The 27,839-nt window shown below is 39.4% G+C and overlaps 1 protein-coding gene across 1 annotated transcript in view; it reads left to right on the top strand.

Annotated features, from left to right (window-relative positions):
- The window catches only part of SamDC (S-adenosylmethionine decarboxylase), a 123,708-nt gene that overhangs the window by 6,236 nt on the left and 89,633 nt on the right, over positions 1-27,839 (top strand). Inside the window, exon 3 of the mRNA XM_053771031.2 lies at positions 3,908-4,034. Within this exon, the coding sequence (XP_053627006.1) occupies positions 3,908-4,034 (127 nt within the window). The remainder of the gene's footprint in view (positions 1-3,907; positions 4,035-27,839) is intronic.

Here is a 27,839-nt window from a genome sequence, read left to right as displayed (position 1 = left end):
GAGGAATCCCCTTCCATAAAGACTTTAGGTAACAAGTCCTTATCTGAGGTTACTCCCCTTCTTTGTCTTTTAAGGCCACTAGGACCAGCTTGAGTCACTGGGCCCCTGTCTCACAAAATAACTGTTAAGAGTGCTCTGTTTCTGGCATCTCTTTAAGATTTTCCTGAAGTGGGACAAGATTTTGTCATTGAACATGTTGCAGATATGGCTTGTTTCAGCTTGGTCAGGGTGATACTTTCAACAAAAGTTTGCAACTCATTCCACTTTGCACACATGTCCTTAATCACTGAAAAAGGCACCTCCTTCACTCCCTCTTCCTCCTCTGAAGCAAGTTCCTGAGCTGTGGTCTGATGCTGTTCCAGTTGAAGCTCTTGCAGTTCATCAGTGGTTAGCTCTTCTCTGTAGTCCTCCACCAACTCTTCCACATTCTCTCCACTCACCTCCATGCCCAATGTCACAATACCTTCCATAACAGGCAGAGGGTTGGCAAGGTCAGGGTCAGCCTCAAACCCTTCAAAATCCATCTGGATGACACATTGTGGCCACAATTGTCTCCAAGCAGAGTTCAAAGTCCTGGAAGTCACTCCCTTCCAAGCCTTATCTATAAAGCTTATGCAATGGAGGATACTGAAGTGCTTCCTCCAGAACTCTCATAAGGTCAACTGAGTGTCTGTGGTCATTTAAAGCACCTTTCAAACACTGCTTTGGTGTAGAGTTTTTTGAAGTTAGAAATAACCTGCTGGTCCATGGGCTGGAGGAAAGGAGTGGTGTTAGGAGGCAAGAACTTTACTGTTATCAAACTGAAGTCCCTAGACAATAGGTCTTCCAAGTTTGGAGGATGAACAGGAGCATTGTCCATTACCAGGAGGCACTTGAGTGGTAGATTATTTTCTAGGAGGTATTTTTTCACACTGGGGAAAAACACTTCATGGACCCGCTCTTTGAAAATTTGCCTTGTGACCCATGCCTTATTATTTGCTTTCCACAAGACGCTCAATTTATTCTTGATGACATTGTTTTTCTTAAACACACTGGGATTTTCTGAGTGATAGACAAGTAAAGGCTTCACTTTAAAATCACCACTAGCGTTAGCACAGAACAAACGAGTGAGCCTGTCTTTCATAGGCTTGTGTCCTGGCATTGCCTTTTCCTCCTGAGTAATGTAGGTCCTCTTTGGCATTTTCTTCCAAACCAGGCCTGTTTCATCACAATTGAACACTTGTTGGTGTTTGAATTTTTCAGTCTCTATGTACCCCTTAAATTCACTCACGAAGTTTTCAACCATACGTTTGTCTGAACTTGCTGCCTCCCCATGCCTTACCACACTGTGTATGCTACTATGCTTCTGTCAAACCAGCCTCTGCTGGCCTTAAATTCACTAACATCAGCACTGGTTCCAGGCATTTTCTTTATCAGATCGGCATGCAACTGCCTTGCTTTCTCACAAATGATCGACTGTGAAACACTATAACCCACTATCTGTTTATCGTTGATCCACACCTCCAACAACTTCTCAACCTCTTCGACTGTTTGTGGTCTATTTTTGGATAACATGACAACACCTTTTGCAACATCAGCTTCCTTGAGTTTTTTTCTCTTCGCCAGGATAGAAGTGATAGTTTTGTTTTTGCTGTACATCCTGGCAAGCTCCCCAACACGAATGCCACTCTCGTATTTTTCTACTATGTCCTTCTTCACTGCTATGGTGTTCCTCACTTTCTTTACTGCAGGGCCCATGGTGGCTTATTTCACAGCCACAATTATTAGCTGGCTGGCTGCCTGGCTGGCTGGCTGCCTGGCTGGCTGCCTGGCTAGCTGCCTGGCTGGCTGCCTGGCTGGCTGCCTGACTGGCTGCCTGCCTGGCTGGCTGGATGGCTGGCTGCCTGGATGGCTGCCTGGCTGGCAGGATGAGAGCGCAGGGTAATGTTCACTCAAGGATAAACAACGCTAGACTGGCTGACAATGCCTGCACGGGCAGGCACGCAAGTGCTGGCAGGCGGACAGGTCTTGTATGCCAGCCGAAACCCCAGGCAGCAGCCGAAACGCGGGACAAAAGTTGGCCGAGAAAAGTGGGCAAAACCCGAAGCGGCCGATTCCCAGGGCAGCTGAAACCCGGGGTTTCACTGTATGTAATTGATGTAAGCTAGGCCTGTATATATTGTACACGTACAGTGGTACCTCGAGTTGTGTACAGCTCCCAACTTGAACAGTTATGTAAGTGTATTATTGTAAGTGCTTTAGTCTGAAATGGACTAATCTAATTTACATTTCTCCTTATAGGAACAAATTCATTCGGTAACAGCATTTGAAAAGCCTTTTGGAACGAATTATGGCCGAAACTCGGGGTACCACTATACTTGTAGAAATAAAGTATTATTATTAGTTTTTTAAATACATTAGATGTGTTTCAAGGTGTTTATCTCTTCAAACATAGGGTAATGCATAACCTGACATTACTCCACTTGGAATATACAGTATAAACTGAAGCAAATACACCTACCATCCGACTTACGACCTGCTCGACATACGACCACTCGACTTACGACCGTGTCTTTTATGCCAAATTTCTGGGAAATAAACCACTATTTGTGTTGTACACAGTGTTTATCCTAAACCTTACAGTATAAAATACAGTACTAACAGCATAAAAAGAAAAATACCAAAATAAAACAATAAAATAAAGTCATTACAAAAATGTGATGTTGATATTCAGTAGTAAAGTTCGACTTACGTCCATTTCGACTTGCGACCGGTTTCTCAGAACCGAACTCGGTCGTAAGTCGGATGGTAGGTGTGCATTGTTTGAAGGTCCAGTACTCTTGAAAACATCGTTTGACAGTATTGGGTTATCCTAGGTTAATTATCATATTATATTCAGTAAAACTTCTCATTAATGGTCTAATAAGGGGAGGAGGTGTACGAAATGTCAATTGTTCACGATTCTCGAATAATGAATTCAGTATTTCGTGAACTGCTGTGTTTGATAGTAGTGACTGTGAATAAATTTTGTTGCGAGTTGGTGGAGCTGTAAAGCTCTACTAGTAAAGATAATGGAGCTGACTGAAAAGATGCAGTGGGCTTAGATGACATAGATGTCTGAGATGTAAATTTTCACATACCCATGCCACTAGATGCCAGACTCAACCTTCTTTAAGTTTCTCCTTAACACTGAGAGCCAAATGTTTTATCTTGGGCACCACCACTTGCTGTAGAAGCCACTGTTAATTGCACTTTACTTAATAAAGTCAAAAAAAATGCTCTAAATCCAGGGAAAATTAGAGACTGAATGATGAGTGTGTGTAAGTGAGCACAAACAATAAACTGACGATAGTGGCCTATAACTCAGGGAACAATGAAAATGGACAGGTTCTCACCTCTTTGTAAATGACTTTGTAAATAGTCCAAGAAAGACTGAAATGTCATCGTAAACTTCTCTTCCATGTGCAGGTTATTTGTGTGGTGCAGGCCCTGTAATTCCCACTACCAGGACTTTAAATCTAATTACCTGAATCCCCCCATAAATTATAAATTACTGTACCCTGCTTACTCTCCAAAAGCACATCAATTCATAAAATCCTCTTATCTCCACTTGCTCTTATCAACACACTCACACCAGCTTGGTGGATGCTGAAACCCTTAGCACTAAATTTAACCCCTTTTACCCCCTAGCTCCAGCCCTGTGAGTTTTAGGACTCGCTTGTCGTGAATTCAAACGCCACCTATTTTGTGTTTAGTTGGCAATCATGTTGAATTACAATCTCACGAGTTATGGAGTCCAACCCTTCCCGGGATCCCAGGGTTGGGCTGCAGGGGTAGGAAACTCTTGAAATCCATTAAAAGTATGTTACCTGTTTAGAGGTTAAGGGTTAGTTTGTGTGTTCTTATTACATCATTGTGTCTCTTCCAGCGAGTCGAGCATGTTTATCTCATCTCGGCGCTTTATACTGAAGACATGTGGCACAACTACCCCCCTGTGTTGTCTTCCATTATTGATATCTTTGGTGCAGGAGTATGCAGGATATGACTCAGTTCAGGTATGTAAATAATTTTTACCCATCTAATGTTTTCATTGTTACATCTATAATATACTACATTAAATTATACAATATTGAACTTTTCATAATTGCTGAGGTTCTTTTATGTTACAGTACTTAAGTGATGTTACTTTTCTTGCAGCTGAGCAAATAAAATATTTGTAACCTAAGTGTTTACTACTTATATACAATTGATTCATTTATTCGTTTGTATTTTGAGTTTTTATTTTTTTTTTTGCTTAGATAATGACATAAAATATTTGTATATTTTTTCCTGTTTTCTTCATAGTTTATACTGTTCTGTATCTTTCTTTCTTTCAACACACTGGCCGTATCCCACCGAGGCGGGGTGGCCCAAAAGGAAAAACGAAAGCTTCTCCTTTTACATTTAGTAATATATACAGGAGAAGGGGTTACTAGCCCCTTGCTCCCGGCATTTTAGTTGCCTCTTACAACACACATGGCTTACGGAGGAAGAATTCTGATTCACTTCCCCATGGAGATAAGAGGAAATAAACAAGAACAAGAACTAGAAAGAAAATAGAAGAAAACCCAGAGGGGTGTGTATATATATATGCTTGTACATGTATGTGTAGTGTGACCTAAGTGTAAGAAGTAGTAGCAAGACGTACCTGTAATCTTGCATATTTATGAGACAGACAAAAGACACCAGCAATCCTACCATCATGTAAAACAATTACAGGCTTTTGTTTTACACTCACTTGGCAGGATGGTAGTACCTCCCTGGGTGGTTGCTGTCTACCAACCTACTACCTAGGACTGTTCTGTATATCTACAATAAATACTGTACTGCTACATATAACGAACACATTTAGTTTCATTTCTTTCTTGACGGCATTGCTTATCATACACTTTTATAACTTGTTCGTCAGGCTTATTGTTGTGTTTAATAAAAAGCTTTGTTGGTATGAAATTATTGTCTAAGTACAACATAGCCTGAAAAAATTTAACGATATGAATAAATTACTGGAAAGTTTTCATATGCCATTGCAAAACTGAATAACAGTTGAAACTAGTAAACCTAGATGATGGTACAAGGGTATACAAACCAATTGATCATTATAATTTAGTAGAGCAGATGAGTATTAGTTTTTTTTTATTATCACACTGGCCGATTCCCACCAAGGCAGGGTGACCCGAAAAGGAAAAACTTTCACCATCATTCACTCCATCACTGTCTTGCCAGAAGGGTGCTTTACACTACAGTTTTTAAACTGCAACATTAACACCCCTCCTTAGCTAAAACAGCTAAGAAAATTCTAATAGTAAATAAAATTTGCAAGAATAGCTTACAATAGTGAGTGAAACATGAACGTCATAGACTTACAGAAAGGAAAGACCCTTTTGGAATGAGCATGGAAAATTTTTGAGTTTTTGATAAACATGTGGCAGCATTCTGACTCAAAATCTAATATTGTGTAGTGAAGCTCTTGTCCATACTTTTAAAGCCATTTGAAATGGGAACAGGTTAGGAAGAATGGTTTCAGTAGTTACCAACTTTAAGGAAATATTTCTAGATATACATATCCATAGGTTTGATATAATAGTCTGTTAGCTTTATTGCAAACACTTGTACACTGTTGTCTTTGCTTTAAATTTCTACTGATCAGAACTCCTAAATTTTTTCACATTTACTTTGACTAAGGTCTATATTATTCAGGTGATTAATGTGAAGACAGCAGAAGCAATAGAGGGGTAGAAATGATGTGATCAGTCCATCAATTTTGAAGTACAGGTACACCACTTATATTCCAGCACCTTTGCTTCCAAAGTCTTGCTAGAATATAATTTTTGCCAGACCAACAGAGGTCACATAATAATTCAACAATACCCTTCTGACCCATTAATATATAGAGCATTCATACTGTTAGTATGCTCATTTTAGGAAGTATAGAGAGCTCACATGTATTTGGTAGAGATTGTCAAGAACCATAGGTTTTAATTAAGGTTAAATATATATTATTATTTTTTTTCTTGTTGGTTTTTAACCAAATTCATGTATACTTTGTGTATGATTCATTCATATATTCACTCTCTCTCTCTCTCTAGTGCACTCTTGCTCTCACTTTCTCTCTCTCTTGCTCTCTTGCTCTCTCTCTCTTGCTCTCTTACTCTCTCTTGCTCTCTCTTGCTCTCTTACTCTCTCTTGCTCTCTCTTGCTCTCTTACTCTCTCTTGCTTTCTCTCTTGCTTTCTCTCTTGCTTTCTCTCTTGCTCTCTCTCTCTTGCTCTCTCTCTTGCTCTCTCTCTTGCTTTCTTGCTCTCTCTTGCTCTCTCTTGCTCTCTCTTGCTCTCTCTTGCTCTCTCTTGCTCTTTCTTGCTCTCTCTTGCTCTCTCTTGCTCTCTCTTTTGCTCTCTTGCTCTCTTTTGCTCTCTTGCTCTCTCTTTTGCTCTCTCTCTCTTGCTCTCTCTTGCTCTCTCTCTTGCTCTCTCTTGCACTCTCTCTCTCTCTTGCTCTCTCTTGCTCTCTCTCTTGCTCTCTCTCTTGCTCTCTTACTCTCTCTTGCTCTCTCTTGCTTTCTCTCTTGCTCTCTCTCTCTCTTGCTCTCTCTCTCTCTCTTGCTCTCTCTCTTGCTTTCTTGCTCTCTTGCTCTCTCTCTTGCTCTCTCTTGCTCTCTCTTTTGCTCTCTTGCTCTCTCTTGCTCTCTTGCTCTCTCTTGCTCTCTTTTGCTCTCTTGCTCTCTCTTTTGCTCTCTCTCTCTTGCTCTCTCTCTTGCTCTCTCTCTTGCTCTCTCTTTCTCTCTCTCTCTCTCTCTTGCTCTCTCTCTCTCTCTTGCTCTCTCTCTCTCTCTTGCTCTCTCTCTCTCTCTTGCTCTCTCTCTCTTTCTCTCTCTCTTGCTCTCTCTCTCTCTTTCTCTCTCTCTTGCTCTCTCTCTTGCTCTCTCTCTTGCTCTCTCTCTTGCTCTATCTTGCTCTCTCTTGCTCTCTCTCTCTTGCTCTCACTCTCTCTCTTGCTCTCTCTCTTGCTCTCTCTCATGCTCTCTCTCTCTTGCTCTCTCTCTTTCTTGCTCTCTCTCTCTCTTGCTCTATCTTGCTCTCTCTTGCTCTCTCTCTCTTGCTCTCACTCTCTCTCTTGCTCTCTCTCTTGCTCTCTCTCATGCTCTCTCTCTCTTGCTCTCTCTCTTTCTTGCTCTCTCTCTCTCTTGCTCTCTCTCTCTTGCTCTCTCTCTCTCTCTCTTTACACAGGGTTTGACAAGGTTAGGTTAAGGATCCCTAGCTTTATTGACAGGCTATTTGCAGGTTAAGGATTCGTAACTTCATTAACACGCTAAGAGCTGTTACCTACATTAGCTCATTTGAAAGCATTTTTATTGTTGTGAGACATACAAGTAGGGAACAAGATGAAGTTGGAGCCATCTGTGGGCCAGTATTTTCATCTGATCAACTGAATTTATCTCGTTGACATCATAATGCTGTATGAATGTGTTCCATACTCGAGTCATCCTTGGGATTAATGATCTCAGATAAAGTGATGTTCTGGAGAGGGGTACAGCCAGAGTGAAGTTGGTGCTCTCTGCCTGTCTTGTGGTATAGAGGCTTCCTTCACTCTGTCCTCGAAGTGGATCCAAGTGTGGTACTTTGACAGTATTGGCCTTGTACATAACAGTAAGGCCCCCTCTACATCCTTCCTGAGTTGAAGGCTCTGCTGAAATGGCAGATCTATCCAAGATGGGTCCAGGTGAGAGATGATGCGTCTTGCTCTGTTCTCTACTCTGTCAATTGCAGATGATATGGGGGGGCAGGCAAACCAAGAAAGTGGAGCATACTCAAGGTGTGAGCGTACTTGTGCCTCATACATAATCTTGCATCCCCTACTGTCGAGCAAATGCGAGACATGTCGAAGTGCTGTAAGCTTCCTGGCTGCCTGGTTTGTATGATTTACAATGTGGTTCTTCATGGTCAGTTTGGAGTCAAATTTCACTCCAAGTATATCAACTTCTTCCCTGGGTACCAACACTCTCCCAATCATTCTTACTACTGCTCCGACATTACCATCATGGTGCCTAGTGACCATCATCATTTGTGTTTTCTCAGGTGCACATGTTACCTGCCATCAGTTTCCCCAGGCCGACATAGCTCTTAGCTGGTGATTGATGTAGCTTAGAGCAGCTGGCATTTCTTCTCTTGGATAAGTGAATGTCAGTGTACAGTCGTCTGCATATGCATGGGATTCTGGGATGAGATGAAGAAGGTCATTGAAGTAGACATTCCATAACAATGGCCAAAGCACACTTCCCTGTGGAACACTTGCCCCAATAGGATGTTTTGCTGATTCTGTTCCATTGAGAACTACCCTTAGAGATCTACCCTGAAGGTAACCACTGAGGATACACAGTGTAGAGCCTGCAATTCCCAGTGCTTGCAGTTTTGCCAAGAGGCCCTGGTACCACACTCGGTCAAAGCACCAGCAATGTCCAGTGTTACCAGAGCTGACTTTGAATTCATCCAGTGACTGGTGCCATTTAGTGGAGAGGTTTAACAACAGATCAGCAGCAGAGTAACCTTTCCTGAAGCCATATTGACAATAACAAAGTAGTGCGTGATAGTCGAAAAACTCTTGTCAGTCCAACAAATCAAAATACATTTTTTGTATGACTAACTTTAGGAATAATTATCAGAAATAATACTGTATTTAACCCTCACTGTCCAAACATAGATCTACGTTTTTACTGTCAGGACTCTGAATATTTTTATTTTTTTTTAAATGAAGAGGGCAATATTCTACATGTAATAAGATAAAAAAAAAAATGTAGGTTCAGTACTTACCAAGATATGAGCCCTTAAGTTGGCACTGACTGCTCAGGTGACTGCAGCATGGAGCACTGCTGCTTGTAGAAATGTTAAAAATTTATCTTTTTTTTTTTTCAGTTCTTTTGTAATTTTCGTAGTTTTATGATTGTTTTGTTGCAGATCTTTTGATTTCATAGCCAATTGTTGAGACACAAATGTTTGGTACGGAATTAGTAATCATACTGTCGCAAACACATGTTTACACTGATAGATGAAGTTGTACACCTGGTTCAATCACATACTATTGTCTACAGATATAGTATACAAGGTATTTACAGGTCCCAGTTATGTTTCTAGAACTCCAGTATTGTATGATACTCCATGAAGCATGGATTCATACAGAGTGCCACCCCACATTGCTGACAAGTGAATCATGTGTCCTTTCACAGTTGGGGTCACCTTGTGGTGTTAACACACACAGCACACTTTTTCTGAGAATACGTACGTCTATTTTGGGGTAGACGGTATCTGTAAAGTAAAGTAAAGTAAAGTTTATTTCTTTGTGAAGGTTACAATGTGTAATTACAATTTTGATTTGCTAAGTACAAAGATAGCCTCTATCATGCCGAGGCATTTTGGGCAAACTAATCCTAATACAGGTCTCCCTCAACATTCACGTTTTCAACTTTCACGGGCTTCACACATTCGCGAATTCCCAACCGCCAAATTCCCAGCCACCAAATTCCCAGCCGCCAAATCATATTTAAGTTCCCCGCCACCTACGAGTCCCAACTACCCTCTCTCCGACCCCCGCAACTGGCAGCCAGCCCTCCCACCACTCAGTGTGGTGAGTGTTTTGTTTGTTCATTATTTGCTATTAAACTACAGTATAAATAATGTAAACCCATTCATGACTGCATATTGGAATGGCTATTCGGACAGGTATTAGACGGTGACATCATGTGTTTACTCTTGAACGCAGCAAAGAATTAAACATTTCTGCTACAGCTAATAATAACAATAGTAATAATAATAATAATAATAATAATAATAATAATAATAATAAATACGATATAATTGAAGAAGGAAATTGTACAAAAATACGAGGGAGTGGTTGACACATCGTCAGTGTGACTTTGTTTATGCTGGAGTGAGCATTAGTCTCCGTGCTCTTCCAAACATTTCACAATAATTCATTGTGTTTGGTGCTTGTAGACTGAGTGTGACTGGAGTGGTTGAGGCAGTGGTTGAGGCAGTGGTTGAGGCAGTGGTTGAGGCAGTGGTTGAGGCAGTGGTTGAGGCAGTGGTTGAGGCAGTGGTTGAGGCAGCGGTTGAGGCAGCGGTTGAGGCAGCGGTTGAGGCAGCGGTTGAGGCAGCGGTTGAGGCAGCGGTTGAGGCAGTGGCAGCGGTTGAGGCAGCGGTTGAGGCAGCGGTTGAGGCAGCGGTTGAGGCAGCGGTTGAGCAGCAGCGGTTGAGGCAGCGGTTGAGGCAGCGGTTGAGGCAGCGGTTGAGGCAGCGGTTGAGGCAGCGGTTGAGGCAGCGGTTGAGGCAGCGGTTGAGGCAGCGGTTGAGGCAGCGGTTGAGGCAGCGGTTGAGGCAGCGGTTGAGGAAGCGATTGAGGCAGTGGTTGAGGCAGCTGTTGAGGCAGCGATTGAGGCAGCGGTTGAGGCAATGGTATTTAATAACATATATGTTAATAATAATACCTGTTATTAATAATAACATGTACTATTATTATTTATAACATATATGTTATTAAATACCACTGCCTCAACCGCTGAATTATTGTGAAATGTTTGGAAAAGCACGGAGACTAATGCTCACTCCAGCATAAACAAAGTCACACTGACGATGTGTCAACCACTCCCTTGTATTTTTGTACAATTTCCTTCTTCAATTATATTGTATTTATTATTATTATTATTATTATTATTATTATTATTATTATTATTGTTATTATTGTTATTATTATTATTAGCAGTAGCAGAAATGTTCGATTCTTTGCTGTGTTCAAGAGTAAACACATGATGTCACCGTCTAATACCTTTCCTAATAGCCATTCCAATATGCAGTCATGAATGGGTTTACATTATTTATTCTGTAGTTTAATAGCAAATAATGAACAAACAAAACACTCACCACACTGAGTGGTGGGAGGGCTGGCTGCCAGTTGAGGGGGTCGGAGGGAGGGTAGTAGGGATTCGCAGTGGTTGAGGAAGTGGTGGAGGCAGTAGTGGAGGCAGTGGTGGAGGCAGTAGTGGAGGCAGTAGTGGAGTCTGTGGTATTTAATAACATACATGTTATTAAAGCATAACATGTATATATTTAGTACAATATATGACGTTTTCATGTATTTTATGATCATAGTTCAACAAGTTAAGGAAGCAGTATTGTATTATATTTCCCTACAATATATTGAGGTACCAAACATTCACGGTTTTTCAACATTCGCGAGGCTCTTGATCCCCTAACCCTCGTGAATGTTGAGGGAGACCTGTACATAGTAACTAAATAAAACTAGATAAGATAATAGTATACATAGTAACTATACTTAAAACTAGACAAGTAATACTGATTAGCAGTTTTACAATCTTATTTAAACTTAATATAACCTTATTTAAACTTAGTACAAGTGAGTAGGGTTCGGTAAAATAAACTTGAAATTACACACATCTTGGTATATTTAGCAAGAGTGCGGAGACTTAAATACTGTCGGAAGGAGAGGTGCAGGGTAGTAGTAGTAGTAGTAGTAGTAGTGAGAGGCAACTGAGAGGTCATGTCCCTCTCAGATCAAACCCTTCTCACTTGAGCTTGTCCAAGGTGTTTTCTGTACCAAGATGCCACGTGTTGCAGTGTCTGACAAGATGAACATTGGTATTGAGTCTTTTGAAAAGTGGTGGGGTGTGCTGTCTAGCACAGGAGCATTTTGATGTTCATTGTGACTGTACATTCTGTTGTAACTGTCAAGGAGTAGTTTTAGGGGAGGGTTTACAGTAGAGTTTAATGTTCTGTATATGTGGTAGGCACAATAATAAGAGTGTATGTCTTGTATATTTAGCAAGTTGAGTCTTTTGAAAAGTGGTGGGGTGTGCTGTCTAGCACAGGAGCTGGTTATCACTTGCACAGCAGCTTTTTGTTGGATTATTAAGGGTCTATGGTAGTTGGCTGTGGTTGAGCCTCAGACACAAATACCATAGGTGAGGTAAGGATATATTAGAGAGTGGTACAGGGTAAGGAGAGTCGTTTGTGGTATATAGTATCGTATCTTGGAAAGGATTCCTATTGATTTGGAAATTTTCTTGGCTATGTGATGGGTATAAGACTGAAATTTAGGATTATAGTCAAGGAGAAGACCTAGAAATTTGCCCTCCACATGTCTTGATATAGGGGAACCATTTAACAGTATGTTAAGTTGGATATTTGAGGCTCTGTTGCCAAACAGCATGAAGTATGTTTTGTCTATGTTGAGAGTGAGTTTGTTGGTCATCATCCAAGCATATATCTTTAGCAGTTCATTGTTTAGTGTTTCCAAGCACAGCTGGGCCTGAATAGGAGTAGACATATGTAGTGTCATCTGCGAATAGAACTGATTTAAGGAGTTAGGACGCATTGGGGAGATCATTGCCAGTGGGCCTAGGACACTACCCTGGGGTACTCCTACAGCTACAGGTTGGATAGCAGAGTTGACTCCATTTGCATGTACATACTGGTGTCTGTCATTAAGATAGGATTTTAGGTAGTCAAGAGAATGTCCTCTGATGCCGTAATGATTCAGTTTTAGGTGCATTAGATTGTGGTCGACTGTGTCAAATGCATGGGTTAAGTATGTTGTTGGATGTAAGGTAGGAGTAAAATTGCTTGTGTATTATTTTTTCAAATATCTTGGAAAGTAAGGGCAAGTTTGATATGGGTCTGTAGTTGTTCAAATCAGTTGGATCTCCTCCTTTGTGGATTGGGGTGACCCTTGTTGTCTTGAGTATAGATGGGAAGGTTGAGGATGCTATAGATTTGTTAAACATTGTTGCAGTGACAGGGAGTATTCGCTCTAGCACTTCCCCCTGTGGCTGTGGTTGGGGGACAGGTCGCTGCTGAGGGGCAGGTACAGGTGTGGCATTATGCTTTCTTTACTGTCTGCTTTATGACACTGAGGGTGAATTCTGCATAGTGTAGTCATTTCCCAGTCTTTATTTTGTACATGTTGAAGGCATTGAGGATTGCAATGTTTACAAGGTGGAAAAACAGTTTCATGTATCACTTGCAACTCCTACACACACAATCAATGAACCCTATTTGCATGTCACGCTTGTCAACTAGTCGCATACTGTTCGTATAGTCAACGATAGCAGCTGGCTTTACAATATGTTCATTGGTGTCCCTGTTCACTCTGTCTCTTTGTATCATATTGTTTCTGTGGATGGTTGACAGAAACATCACATCCAGTTTGTCATGCCACATCAGTGCCATGATGTCATTGGCAAAAAACACTTGCACTGCACCTTCACCACTGCCTCCACTGAACCTTGGCATGTGTTTTCCATTTCTTCTTACTGTTCCACATTTTTTTTTTTTTCAACAAGTCGGCCGTCTCCCACCGAGGCAGGGTGACCCAAAAAAGAAAGAAAATCCCCAAAAAGAAAATACTTTCATCATCATTCAACACTTTCACCACACTCACACATTATCACTGTTTTTGCAGAGGTGCTCAGAATACAACAGTTTAGAAGCATATACATATAAAGATACACAACATACCCCTCCAAACTGCCAGTATCTCAAACCCCTCCTTTAAAGTGCAGGCATTGTACTTCCTATTTCCAGGACTCAAGTCCAACTATATGAAAATAACTGGTTTCCCTGAATCCCTTCACTAAATATTACCCTGCTCACACTCCAACAGATCGTCAGGTCCCAAGTACCATTTGTTTCCATTCACTCCTATATAAGATGCTCATGCATGCTTGCTGGAAGTCCAAGCCCCTCGCCCACAAAACCTCCTTCACCCCCTCTCTCCAACCCTTTCGAGGACGACCCCTACTCCGCCTTCCTTCCCCTATAGATTTATATGCTTTCCATGTCATTCTACTTTGATCCATTCTTTCTAAATGACCAAACTACCTCAACAACCCCTCTTCTGCCCTCTGACTAATACTCTTATTAACTCCACACCTTTTCCTAATTTCCACACTCCGAATTTTCTGCATAATATTTACACCACACATTGCCCTTAAACAGGACATCTCCACTGCCTCCAACCGTCTCCTCGCTGCTGCATTTACCACCCAAGCTTCACACCCATATAAGAGGGTTGGTACTACTATACTTTCATACTTTCCCTTCTTTGCCTCCATAGATAACGTTTTTTGACTCCACATATACCTCAACGCACCACTCATCTTTTTTCCCTCATCAATTCTATGATTAACTTCATCCTTCATAAATCCATCCGCCGACACGTCAACTCTCAAGTATCTGAAAACATTCACTTCTTCCATACTCCTCCTCCCCAATTTGATATGCAATTTTTCTTAATCTAAATCATTTGATACCCTCATCACCTTACTCTTTTCTATGTTCACTTTCAACTTTCTACCTTTACACACATTCCCAAACTCATCCACTAACCTTTACAATTTTTCTTTAGAATCTCCCATAAGCACAGTATCATCAGCAAAAAGTAACTGTGTCAATTCCCATTTTGAATTTGATTCCCCAAAATTTAATCCCACCCCTCTCCCGAACACCCTAGCATTTACTTCCTTTACAACTCCATCTACAAATATATTAAACAACCATGGTGACATTACATATCCCTGTCTAAGACCTACTTTTACCGGGAAGTATTCTCCCTCTCTTCTACACACCCTAACCTGAGCCTCACTATCCTCATAAAAACTCTTTACAGCATTTAATAACTTACCACCTATTCCATATACTTGCAACATCTGCCACATTGCTCCTCTATCCACTCTATCATATGCCTTTTCTAAATCCATAAATGCAATAAAAACTTCCCTACCTTTATCTAAATACTGTTCACATATATACTTCAATGTAAACACTTGATCTACACATCCCCTACCCACTCTGAAACCTCCTTGCTCATCCGCAATCCTACATTCTGTCTTACCTCTAATTCTTTCAGTTATAACCCTACCGTACACTCTTCCTGGTATACTCAGTAAACTTATTCCTCTATAATTTTCACAATCTCTTTTGTCCCCTTTCCCTTTATATAAAGGGACTATACATGCTCTCCGCCAATCCCTAGGTACCTTCCCCTCATTCATACATTTATTAAACAAAAATACCAACCACTCCAACACTATATCCCCCCCTGCTTTTAACATTTCTGTCATGATCCCATCAGTTCCAGCTGCTTTACCCCCTTTCATTCTACGTAATGCCTCACGTACCTCCCCCACACTTACATTCTGCTCTTCTTCACTCCTAAAAGATGGTATACCTCCCTGACCAGTGCATGAAATTACTGCCTCTCTTTCTTCCTTAACATTTAAAAGTTCCTCAAAATATTCTCGCCATCTACCTAATACCTCCATCTCCCCCATCTACTAACTCCCCTACTCTGTTTTTAACTGATAAATCCATACTTTCCCTAGGTTTTCTTAACTTGTTTAACTCACTCCAAAATTTTTTCTTATTTTCATTAAAATTTCTTGACGGTGCCTCTCCCACTCTATCATCTGCTCTCCTTTTGCACTCTCTCACCACTCTCTTCACCTTTCTTTTACTCTCCATATACTCTGCTCTTCTTATAACACTGCTTTGTAAAAACCTCTCATAAGCTACCTTTTTCTCTTTTATCACATCCTTTACTTCATCATTCCACCAATCACTCCTCTTTCTGCCTGCCCCCACCCTCCTATAACCACAAACTTCTGCCCCACATTCTAATACTGCATTTTTAAAGCTATTCCAACCCTCTTCAACCCCCCCACGACTCATCTTTGCTGTAACCCACCTTTCTGCCAATAGTCGCTTATATCTCGCCCGAACTTCCTCCTCCCTTAGTTTATACACTTTCACGTCCCTCTTACTTGTTGTTGCCACCTTCCTCTTTTCCCATCTACCTCTTACTCTAACTGTAGCTACAACTAAATAATGATCCGATATATCAGTTGCCCCTCTATAAACATGTACATCCTGGAGCCTACCCATCAACCTTTTATCCACCAATACATAATCTAACAAACTACTTTCATTATGTGCTACATCATACCTTGTATATTTATTTATCCTCTTTTCCATAAAATATGTATTTATTACTAAATCTTATTCTACACATAGCTCAATTATAGGCTCCCTATTTACATTTACCCCTGGCACTCCAAATTTACCTTCTACTTCCTCCACAACATTTTTACCCACTTTAGCATTGAAATCCCCAACCACCATTACTCTCACACTTGATTCAAAACCCCCCACGCATTCACTCAAATTTCCCAAAATCTCTCTCTCCTCTACACTTCTCTCTTCTCCAGGTGTATACACGCTTATTATAACCCACTTTTCACATCCAATCTTTATTTTACTCCACATAATCCTTGAATTAATACATTTATAGCCCCTCTTTTCCTGCCATAGCTTATCCTTCAACATTATTGCTACTCCTTCTTTAGCTCTAACTCTATTTGAAACCCCTGACCTAATCCCATTTATTCCTCTCCTTTGAAACTCTCCCACCCCCTCAGCTTTGTTTCACTTAAAGCCAGGATATCAGTATTATTCACACGGAGGAAATTAGCGAGCATAAGCCTTGTATACCAGTTGTCTGTTTACAGTGTATAACCCTTGCCAAGGTATGGTTCCATCATCTTGCAAACATCACCGGAAATTCTCAATATCCACCTGGTATCATTGAGTGTATTTTTCCCTGTGTAGATAATGACATCCAGCACAACACCAGTCTCGCAGTCACTCATAACAAAGTTTTACACCAAAGTGATTGTTTGCCTGGTATGTATTGTTTGACCGACAGTCGTCCTTTGAACAGAATCAAGGACTCGTTGACAGCAATGTTCTTGAATGGACACAAGTAGGCACTGAATTTTTGCTTCAGATACATAAGCACTTCCTGGATTTTGTGTAGGTCATTTCTTTTGGGCACATTCTTGTCTGAGAAGTGCAACATTCATAGCAACAGAGTGAATCTGTTGCAGGGAAGGAGGTCACAGAAGGCTGGAATACTGACATAGTAGTCTTTGGACCAGTACTGTGCTATATTGTGCTTATACGTATGTGGCATAAGCATGACAATGCCGATGAATAAATACATTTCGGCTATAGTTTTATCTTTCCACCAGCGTAGCTGTGACGATTCTGCAACCTCTATGTTGTCCATTATATAGCAGTAGTAATTGTTGGTCTGGGTGACAGTCAAGTTCATTATAGGCTCATCAGAGTATAGCTGGAAATAGTCTAACTCTGTAAACTCATTTGTGATGGGACATTCTGGCAGGTTGCCATTTCCACAAGCATCAAAATTGCAAGGTTGTGGCACAAATGGTGTACTTTGTCCAGTTCCATTCATGGTCTGGTGGTGCAGGGTGGACCTGTGGCATGATGCATGGGGGAGCAGAAGGAGGTATGGGAGTGGAGGCAACACATGGTTGAGGGGGTGCTGGGCAGTCCTTTGTCTGCCCACCCACTGCGCCATGCGGCCCAGGCACCATGCCACCCGCTACCACCACCACCACTTCCTCCATCCCCACATGAAGGTACCATCAGACTTGTGATCAAGCTTGGTTCTGACCAATCGATCATAAGTCTAAATGGACGTAAGTCAAACCTCAGAAAATTGCCGATAGGGAAACTTCAAGAATTAACCCCTTGACTGTCGCAACCCCAAATCCTGAGGTGTCTCCTGGTGTCGCAGAATTTCCAAAAAAAAAAAAAAAAAATCTTATGAAATGATAGAGAATCTTTTCCCGATTGTAATGACACCAAGACAACGAAATTTGATGGAAAACTGATGGAATTACGCTCTCGCAAAGTTAGTGACTTCAGCGATATTTACGAATCTGCGATTTCGCTCACATTGAGCCCTATTTTCGGCTAATTCCATTATTCCAGTCAACCAAACTCATAGCTATTTCTTTAGAACTCCATTTTTTCTGTCGATTGAGTACAATAAACTTCCCATTTACCAATTTCAACTACCCAATAACGTGGTCAGAAATTTGGAATTTGGCCAATTTCACAAAAATTAAAAAATATGACAATTTCAAAATAGGGTTCAGAATGAACAATGCAGACATTCCTGGCTCTAAAATAGCATTTTCTTTGTTCATCAGTCACATCTCCAGGCCCCTCTGATATTACTCTTGCTTTCTATTTTGAATTTTTATTCAAACAAAAAATAGATTTACTGTTATGCAGACTACTGCAATATTATAATAATTGTATAAATAATATCAACCCATTCATGACTGCATATTAGAATGGCTACTTGGACATTTATTGGACAATGACATCATTTGTTTACTTTTGAACATTGGCAAAAATCAAACATTTTCCCTACTTTGAGCTCCATTTCAAGGTTCTTTTCATAGCAGAACCAATCAAAATCACCTCTATTTCTATAATATGTTTTCCATTCTATCAAAAGAGACCAAGAAAACGAGAATACAACTATAAATACTATACGAAAATAGACCACAAAGTTGGCATTTTAATTAAAAAAAACGGTCGGAGTGTTTTTTTTCTCATTATGCACTGTGTGTTGCAGGATTTTTTTATATGGTGCACACTGACCACACAGACCCATTCTCTCACATGTGGGCTTACAAGCTTTCTCCTGCTTGATTTGAAGCCGCTAGAATTTATGAGTACAGTATATATACGTCAAAAACAGTGGCTCATAAGACGTATGTATACGACCAAAACAGTCAAAGGGTTAAATCTTAATCTTGTAAAGCAATCATTCTTTTATGTTTATTGTGGAAATCACTTCAATCCATTCATTATTATTGGTTGGTTTTCACAAAATAGGTGAATAACTCAGTGTTTTTGTAAGCTACAAGTGTCTGTTACAGTTTGTCCCCATGCTAGATCCATTTTCTCTCATAAGAGTGACGATAGAAAGGATAATAAGCCTTATGATCAGTTGTGTCCACAAAGTCCCTTTCCTATCTGCACAGCAGGCCTTCATATTTTGCTAGATAATATTTATTCTGGCATATTTTTTATGTTTCTATGCTATTGATATTTCACCTTATGTCATAATAGATCAATTGTGATAGGTAAATAAGCCTTATTGTTGATATTAGCATAAGAATAGAACATTTTGCCGGCTGCTCTCACTCACTTCTGTCAACACTTCTGTGATGTATATCAACATCACAGTTATTGTAATGATTTTGTTTTATTATTTTTGTATTTCATTTTTTACTTTACATTTTATGCTGTTAGTACTGTATTTTATACTGTAAGGTTTAAGAGAAGCACTGTGCACAACACAAACAGTTGTTTATTTCTGAGAAGGCAGCTTCATCATCTCTGAAGTCTTAGTGAGAATCCTCCTGAAAACAGTAGACCCTGCCATTACATAATTGCAACTACATAAAGGACACGCTCAGTTCGGGCTAACAGGCCTGCTGTAGTGTTCCTTTTTTCTTATGTTCTTATGTAATAGAGAAGGGACATTGAAACATGCCTTCTCAAACTCATCCATCCATGTACATTTGCCCAACCTATTTTTTATGCTACCCAAGCCATAGCTTTTGTAACCTTTCTTTCTCATGTACCAGCTGACTTTTCCACCACATGTATAACTACTACTACTACCTCTACTTGTGTGGGCGATATGTTGTCAATAAAGGATCACTATACTGGTGTGTCTGACCATGCGTCAGGCAGCAGGCCTGCCAGACGCATGGGTATGGAACCTGCGGCCTGTGTATGCCAACTGCGGCCTTCTAGAGCATTAAGTGCAGCCTTCTGAATGAATTATTTTTCTTGAAGTCGTGTAATAATTAACTTTTTACAAAATAACTGACATTTTGCAGCATATCTAATTAAATTTCTTGAACGCAGCCTTATTAGATTACAAATAACTTTAATACAGCCTTTCAATGTAAAACGGTTCCCTATATGTTAAAAATTGTCTCAATGATAATCATTTTTTGCATGAAGGGAGAGTAAAGTTTGTAAATATTCTTCAGGAATTATCATAAAATAGAAAGGGAAAAGCAAGACTTCTTGGATGGAAAATAATCTTTGACAAATGAAAGACATTATGTGATCATGGTGTCACCTCTTGGAAATTGGCATTAAAATAAACTTGAGAAATATAGCCGGGAAAAAGTTTGTGATGCATAATAAACCAACAGCGGATCAGTAGTTTTTCTTGACATGTATCTTCTAATCATTTCATTCCTTTGTTGCTAAGTGTACATAGAAACAAATCTTGGTTATGAGTTGTTAAAATATATTTCTATCATTATTTTTTATATGGTATGGTATGTTGCATTCTATACATAATTCAGGGTTAATAAAAATGGCTATCCCTGTTTTTCATGCTTGCATTTTTCTCCATCATACATAGGTAAGATTATCAGTTGCTCAGGTCATTTTGTTGATCATTGTTAAATTTATAAAGCAATACAGTATTATGTAAAGTTTATTTTTCTTTAATGTATAACCTGTATTTTGCACCCTTATGTTGAACACAATTTTTCTAAGCTCGCATTATATAATTAGAGACTAATCTGTAAACGAAGTGCAATATATTATTATTTCTTTGTAAAGCTATATGTTTATGGAAATGCTGTATCAGTAACAACAGCATGTTTATAATACAAACAATGAACAGCATAATTTTACCTACTTTTCTACACAAAAATAATAACCTCAGAGCACTTAACAGTGATGGTTGGTCAGCTTGTTTTGGCAAAATGCTGTGGGGCAGAAGGTGTTGAACTTCCACTTAGGTTTCTTTTCACCATAATCATCATAATTTTCTTAAAGATTCCTTTTGGAATTTCAATTTTTAACCATTAAAGTGAATCTGATGTACTAGTGTGCAAGTGCTGTCTATGTGTCTGATATACTGCACTAATATGCACATTTCTTCGTTCTTTCAAATCTGCCACCTGCCAATATTTTTTTTACCTTCACACAGCTCTTTGGGTGTTCTTCAATCTATTCATATATTTGAAAAAAAAAATCGAAGGCCAGGAGGGTCCACACAGGGCATCATTGTTCTCTACATAAGTGATGACTATGTCTGACATACTACTATGCCTAACTAGCGAATATAAACAATTAAAACCAGGAGCTGTTGTTCCACCACCAGCTTCTCTGGCAGCAAACAGGGTGTGGAAGTGGCACGAAGATGACTTATTCCAGATTTATTACATATTCTTGATACTATGTGGAATTCAGCCAGAAACCGCACAGGATAACCAAGTAAAGTATGTGCTTTCAAACACAGTAACTTATTTTCATGTTTTGAGGAGTATTACACTCTGAAGCAACTGTAATATTATAAGTACAGTGGACCCTCGACCAGCGATATTAATCCGTTCCTGAGAGCTCATCGTTAATCAAAATTATCGTTAGTCGAGTTAATTTTCCCCATAAGAAATAATGGAAATCAAATTAATCCGTGCAAGACACCCAAAAGTATTGAAAAAAAAAATTATCACATGAAATATTAATTTTAATACACACAAACTGAAGAAGACATGCACAGTTACATGACACTTACTTTTATTGAAGATCTGGTGATGATTGATGGGATGGGAGGAGGGGAGAGCGTTGATGGTGTTAGTGTTTAGAAGGGGAATCCCCTTCCATTAGGACTTGAGGTGGCAAGTCCTTTTTCTGGGGTTACTTCCCTTCTTCTTTTAATGCCACTAGGACCAGCTTGAGAGTCACTGGACCTCTGTCGCACAACATATCTGTCCATAGAGGCCTGTACCTCCCGTTCCTTTGTGACATTCCTAAAGTGTTTCACAACATTGTCAGTGTCACAATTAAACACTTGTTCAGGTTTCAATTCTTCACTGTCTATGTACTCTTTGAATTCCTGCACATATTTTTCAGCTGCTTTTTGGTCCAAACTGGCAGCCTCACCATGCCTTATCACACTATGTATGCCACTAGGATTCTTAAATCTCTCAAACCAACCTTTGCTGGCCTTAAATTCACTCGCATCACCACTAGTTGCTGGCATTTTTCTAATTAAATCCTCATGCAACTTCCTAGCCTTTTCACATATGATCGCTTGAGAGATGCTATCTCCTGCTATCTGTTTTTCGTTTATCCACACCAATAAGAGTCTCTCAACATCTTCTATCACTTGCGATCTCAGTTTCGAAAACATAGTTGCACCTTTGGCAAGAACAGCTTCCTTGATTGCCGTTTTCTTGGCCACAATAGCAGCGATGGTTGATTGGGGTTTTGTGTACAGCCTGGCCAGCTCGGAGACACGCACTCCACTTTCATACTTAGCAATGATCTCTTTCTTCATATCCATAGTAATTCTCACCCTTTTTGCTGTAGGGTTGGCACTAGAAGCTTTCTTGGGGCCCATGGTGACTTATTTTGCAGGTGCAATCACTAAAAAGGCTGTGATAATATGAAATGTTCCGATTGTATGCTTGGAAGCGACCGCGGTGGCTGGCTGGCTTGTAAACACTGGCCAGAAGTGGACGCATCTCAGACGGAACGAATAGTGTTGGTCGAGTTTTTTAGCGCTAGTCGAGGCAAAATTTTTGCGTTAAAATGTATCTCTGGTCGGATTTATTGTTAATTGATGCCATCGTTGGTCGAGGGTCCACTGTATTCCTTGTACATAGAGATCAAAATATTAAAAAAAAATAGAATAAAAACAATTACAGTGGAACCTCAAGTTTTGGCCATTATCCGCTCCAGAAGCTCGGACGAAACTCAAATTGTTCGAAAGTTAAAGCAATATTTCCCATAAGAAATAATGTAAATCCAATTAATCCATTCCAGACACCCAAAAATATTTAAAAAAAAAAACAGTTTTTAAAGAATATCTATAGTTTTACAAACACAAAACAATTATAAATATGTACATATAGTACAGTGGAACCTTGGCTTATGCATTTAATCTGTTCTGTGGACTCGTATCCTGATTTGTTCGTGTGCTGGGTCAATTTTCCTCATTTAAATTAATTGAAATGCAATTAATTAATTCCAGCTGAATTCCTACTCTCAGGAGGCATGACAAAATAACCCTAATATCAACCCTACAGCTTATTTATCTGTCACAATTCATCTAATATGACATAATAATCAATATAAATAACATAGAAACCTGACGTACACTTTAGAATGAATAAATTATGTCATTATGTGGACAGCAGAGGGAGGAGGATTGTGGTCACGAGAGTGTTCAAGCATTCTCGTTATGAAAATGTCAGAAGTGTTATTATAAGAGAAAATGGAGTTTGTGAGGCTAACTAAATTAGATCTGGCATACATATGACATTTACAGTGGAACCTCAAAAATCGAACGTATCACATATCGAACGTTTCGAAAATAGGGCCATTTTTTTGGACAAACTGTGTCCCTATTATCGAACGCGCCCCTGTTTTCGGACCGCCGGGTACGGGACCTGTCTGCCGGCCTGCTCTGTCCGCGTCCCCGTGCAGGCGCCGTGAGCAGTTTAGCTTTGTTTATGCTTGAGTGAACACTAACCTGCGCTCTCATTCACGCATTTTATGATTATTTCGTTGTGTTTAGTGCTTGTGGAGCTGTGAAATAAGCTGCCATGGGCCCAAAGTAACTTGCTAGTGGTACCCCTGTGGTAAAGAAAGCGAGAAACACCATAGATGTGAAGAAGGAAATAATACAGAAGTATGAGAGTGGTGTGAGACTTGCTGAGCTTCCCAGGATGTATGGGAAAAACAAGTCGACCATCAGTTCTATCCTGTCAAAGAAAGAGCAAATCAAGGAAGCTGATGTTGCGAAAGGTATTAATATAGGGAGTGGATGAGGTGCCTTCTTCAAAGATTAAGGAGATTTGTGCCAAGTGGAATGATGTCCAAATGTTTGTGCAGAAGTATCACCCTGAGCAAGTTGAAACAAGCCATCTTTGCAACAAGTTCAGTGTCAGAACCATGTCCCATTTTAGGGAAATGTTAAAGAGGTGCCAGAAACAGAGGACTGTGGACAGTTAATTTGTGAGACAGGGGTCCAGTGACTCTCAAGCTGGTCCTAGTGGCATTAAAAGACAGAGAATGGAAGTAACCCCAGAGAGGGCTTTACCTGAAGTCCTCATGGAGGGGGATTCTCCTTCCAAACACTAACCCCAACTCCCTCTCTCCTCCTCCCTATCTTCCAGATGCCATCACCATGTGTATTACTATACATAATTAAAAACTATAGTATTTGTTGTATGTAAAACTGTAATTAATCTCTATAAAATGTATTTTTTGTGTGAGTATTTTTGGGTTTCTGGAACGGATTAATTGTATTTCCATTATTTCTTATGGGAAATATTGCTTCGAATTTCAGACTTTTCGAATTTAGAACTAGCTCCTGGAACGGATTAAGTTCGATTTTTGAGGTTCCACTGTACATACTTTGGAGAAGAAATGCAGAGCGGCATATCCTGTCAGGAGTTCACACTTTTCTTAACCCTTTCAGGGTCGAGAGGCCCTCTCCTAAACTCGTTCTCAGGGTCGAAAATTTTTCGGAAAAAAAATTATTTTTTCTTACGAAATGATAGAGAATGTTTTCCCAATCATAATGACAGCAAAAGTATGAAATTTGATGGAAAACTTATGGAATTATGCTCTCGCGAAGTTAGCGGTCTCGACGATGTTTACTCATCGGCGATTTCGCCCACTTTGATCCCTATTTTCGGCCAATTCCAGTGTACTAGTCGACAAAAATCATATCTATTTTGCTAGAACTCCGTGTTTTCTATTGAATGAGTACAAGAAACCACCCATTTACCAATTTCAACTATTTATTTATTTATTTATTTATTTAGTAATTTGAGCATACATACAGAGGTACAAAAAAATACAGGTAAGAGCAGCATGCCAAAGCCACTTATATGCATAGCATTACAGGCTGGCTTACAATTAACTTAAGATTAACTAAGCAATGATGAAATCAGTGATAAGACATTATTGTAAACAGATAACTATAAAGCACAAATGAGTAATACAAAGACAGGTCATATGGTTGCATGCATTGCTGTACATTCAGTCGAATGGAGTATTCTGTTAGATTGGGTTTTAGGTTTAACATTTATGTGATATAATTGTGAGAAACATTTAAGATATACAATTTATAAGGTTCAGTTATTCAGTATTTATTTGGTTTTGGGTGAGTAAGTGATCTTTGAGAAGAGACTTGAATTTATAAACAGGTAGTGTTTCTTTTATATTTACAGGTAATGAATTCCAGATTTTAGGGCCTTTTATGTGCATTGAGTTTTTGCATAGCGTGAGATAGACACGAGGAACATCAAAGAGTGATCTGTGCCTTGTGTTATGGTCATGTGTTCTGTTGAGGTTGGCAAGGAGATGTTTGAGGGGAGGGTTAATATCAGAGTTAAGTGTTCTATGTATGTAATAGGTGCAATAATAAGTATGGATGTTTTGTATGGTGAGTAGGTTGAGTGTTTTGAATATTGGTGGAGTGTGCTGCCTGTAGTGAGAATTTGTTATCATTCTAACTGCAGCCTTTTGTTGGGTAATTAGTGGTCTGAGATGGTTAATTGTTGTTGAGCCCCATGCACAAATTCCATAGGTGAGATAGGGGTAAATAAGAGTGATATAGGGCCAGGAGGGCTGACTGTGGAGCATAGTACCGTATCTTCGATAGTATGCCTACAGTCTTGGAAATTTTCTTAGAAATTTGTTGTATATGTGTATGAAATTTGAGTCTATTATCAAGGTGGATTCCTAAGAATTTTCCCTCTGTTAGCTTTGTGATAGGTGATCCGTTTATCATTATGTTAAGAGGGACATCTGTAGCTCTGTTACCAAACTGAATGAAGTAGGTTTTGTCAATGTTTAGTGTAAGTTTGTTAGTCCTCATCCAGGTAGATATTTTCTGTAATTCGGTATTTACAGTATTGGCTAGCGTGACTGGGCTTGGGTGAGAGAAGACGTATGTAGTGTCATCTGCAAATAGTGTGGGTTTGAGTAATTGCGAAGCATTTGGTAGGTCACTTATGTATAGGAGAAAGAGAAGAGGGCCAAGGACACTTCCCTGTGGGACACCAACTGTAATTGGTTGTGGTCAGAAATTGGCAATTTTGCCAATTTCACACAGATTTCAGAAGATGCCAATTTCCAAATAGGGTCCAGAATAAACAAGACAGACATTTCTAGCACTAAAATAACATTTTCTCTGTTCATTAGTCACATCCCCAGGCCCCTCTTACATCTCTTTTCCTTTCCACTTTGAATTTTTATTATCCAAAAAAAATAGAAAATTTACTGTTATGCATTAGTGTAAAAATGGTGTAGAAATGGTATAAATAATATCAGCGCACTTGTGAAAGAATATTAGACTCGCCAGTTGACGTATATTGGACGCTTGGCATGATTTGTTTACTTTTGAACTTTGGTAAAAATCGAACATTTCTGCTACTTTGAGCTCAATTTCAAGGTACTTTTCATTATGAAACCAATCAAAATCATCTTAATTTCTGTAATATGTCTTCCATTCTATAAAAGGAGACCAGGAAAGCCAAAATACAACCATAAATACCATACGAAAATGCACTGCAAAGTCGCTGTTTTAAACCAAAAACACGGTCAGTTTTTTTCTCATGCACTGTGTGCTGCAGGATTTTTCTTATACTGTGCACATTGACCACATAGACCCATTCTTTCATATGTAGGCTTACCAGCTTTCTCTCACTAGATTTGAAGGCACTAGAATTTAGACGTACTAGTACGTCAATAACCCTGGTGCGTAAGCCGTACTAGTATGTCGGAAACCCTGAAAGGGTTAAGAACTGCTATGTACAATTTTTATGTTTATCTCACTACACTACATATCTCCTGTGAGCTGTTTCTCCGCCAACCATGTCACTAGCAGCTTTTCCATCTTTTCACTGGCAGAGGTCTGCTGCTTAGAAATTACTGTAATGCTCTTTGCTGGTGCTATAGCCTTTATAGACTCCTCCTGCTTTAGTATTGTACATATAGTAGAGGGGCTACACTCGTACTCACTTAGGAAGTCCTTAACCCTCGTACCTAGTCTGTGCTTATCAATGATTTCTTGCTTTAATTCCATGCAAATCATCCTCTTTTTCTTCTCAGCACTGTCCTTTGCACTTGCTTTCTTAGGACCCATGGTTAAAAGAATGAAATCTGGTGAATTAACTGCACGAAACGTAAGGAAATCACAAGAATTCCTTGCACTGCGAGGGTAGCTCCATAAACACATGCACATTCTTAATCATATCTTATACATAGGAAAGTAGTATACATAGTATTTAACATTAAAAGAAATTAAAAAAAAAAGAGAAAAACAATTATATATCAGCATCAGTAAATTGTAAAACGTAAATATCATTATCACATTTACACCACTGTTTTATTTATTTATTTAATAATTTGAACATACAGAGGTACAAAAAAATACAGGTAAGAGCAGCATGCCAAAGCCACTTGTATGCATAGCATTACGGGCAGGCTTAAAATTAACTTAAGATTAACTAAGCAATGATGTAATCAGTGATAAAACATTATTGTAAACAGATAACAATAAAGCACAAATGAGTATTACAAAGACAGGTCATATGGTTGCATGCATTGCTGTACATTCAGTAGAATGGAGTATTCTGTTAGGTAGTGTATTTAAAAAATAACAAAGTTAGATTGGGTCTTAGGTTTAACATTTATGTGATATAATTATGCTGATGAATGATAAATTTTTTGCCAACTTCAACAAATCATAAAATCATAAGTTTTAATCAGATTCCATTCATTTTAGTCTTGTTTATTCAGAAACATGTACACTTTTATTCTTTAAGAAAAAATTATTGATTCAAAATCTTCCCCCACACAGGAATTTTTATTTAGGGGTGTG

This window comes from Cherax quadricarinatus, chromosome 5 (assembly GCF_038502225.1).
Source record: "Cherax quadricarinatus isolate ZL_2023a chromosome 5, ASM3850222v1, whole genome shotgun sequence".
Classification (NCBI taxonomy): Eukaryota; Metazoa; Arthropoda; class Malacostraca; order Decapoda; family Parastacidae; genus Cherax; species Cherax quadricarinatus.
This window is presented reverse-complemented; position numbering and strand designations above follow the sequence as displayed.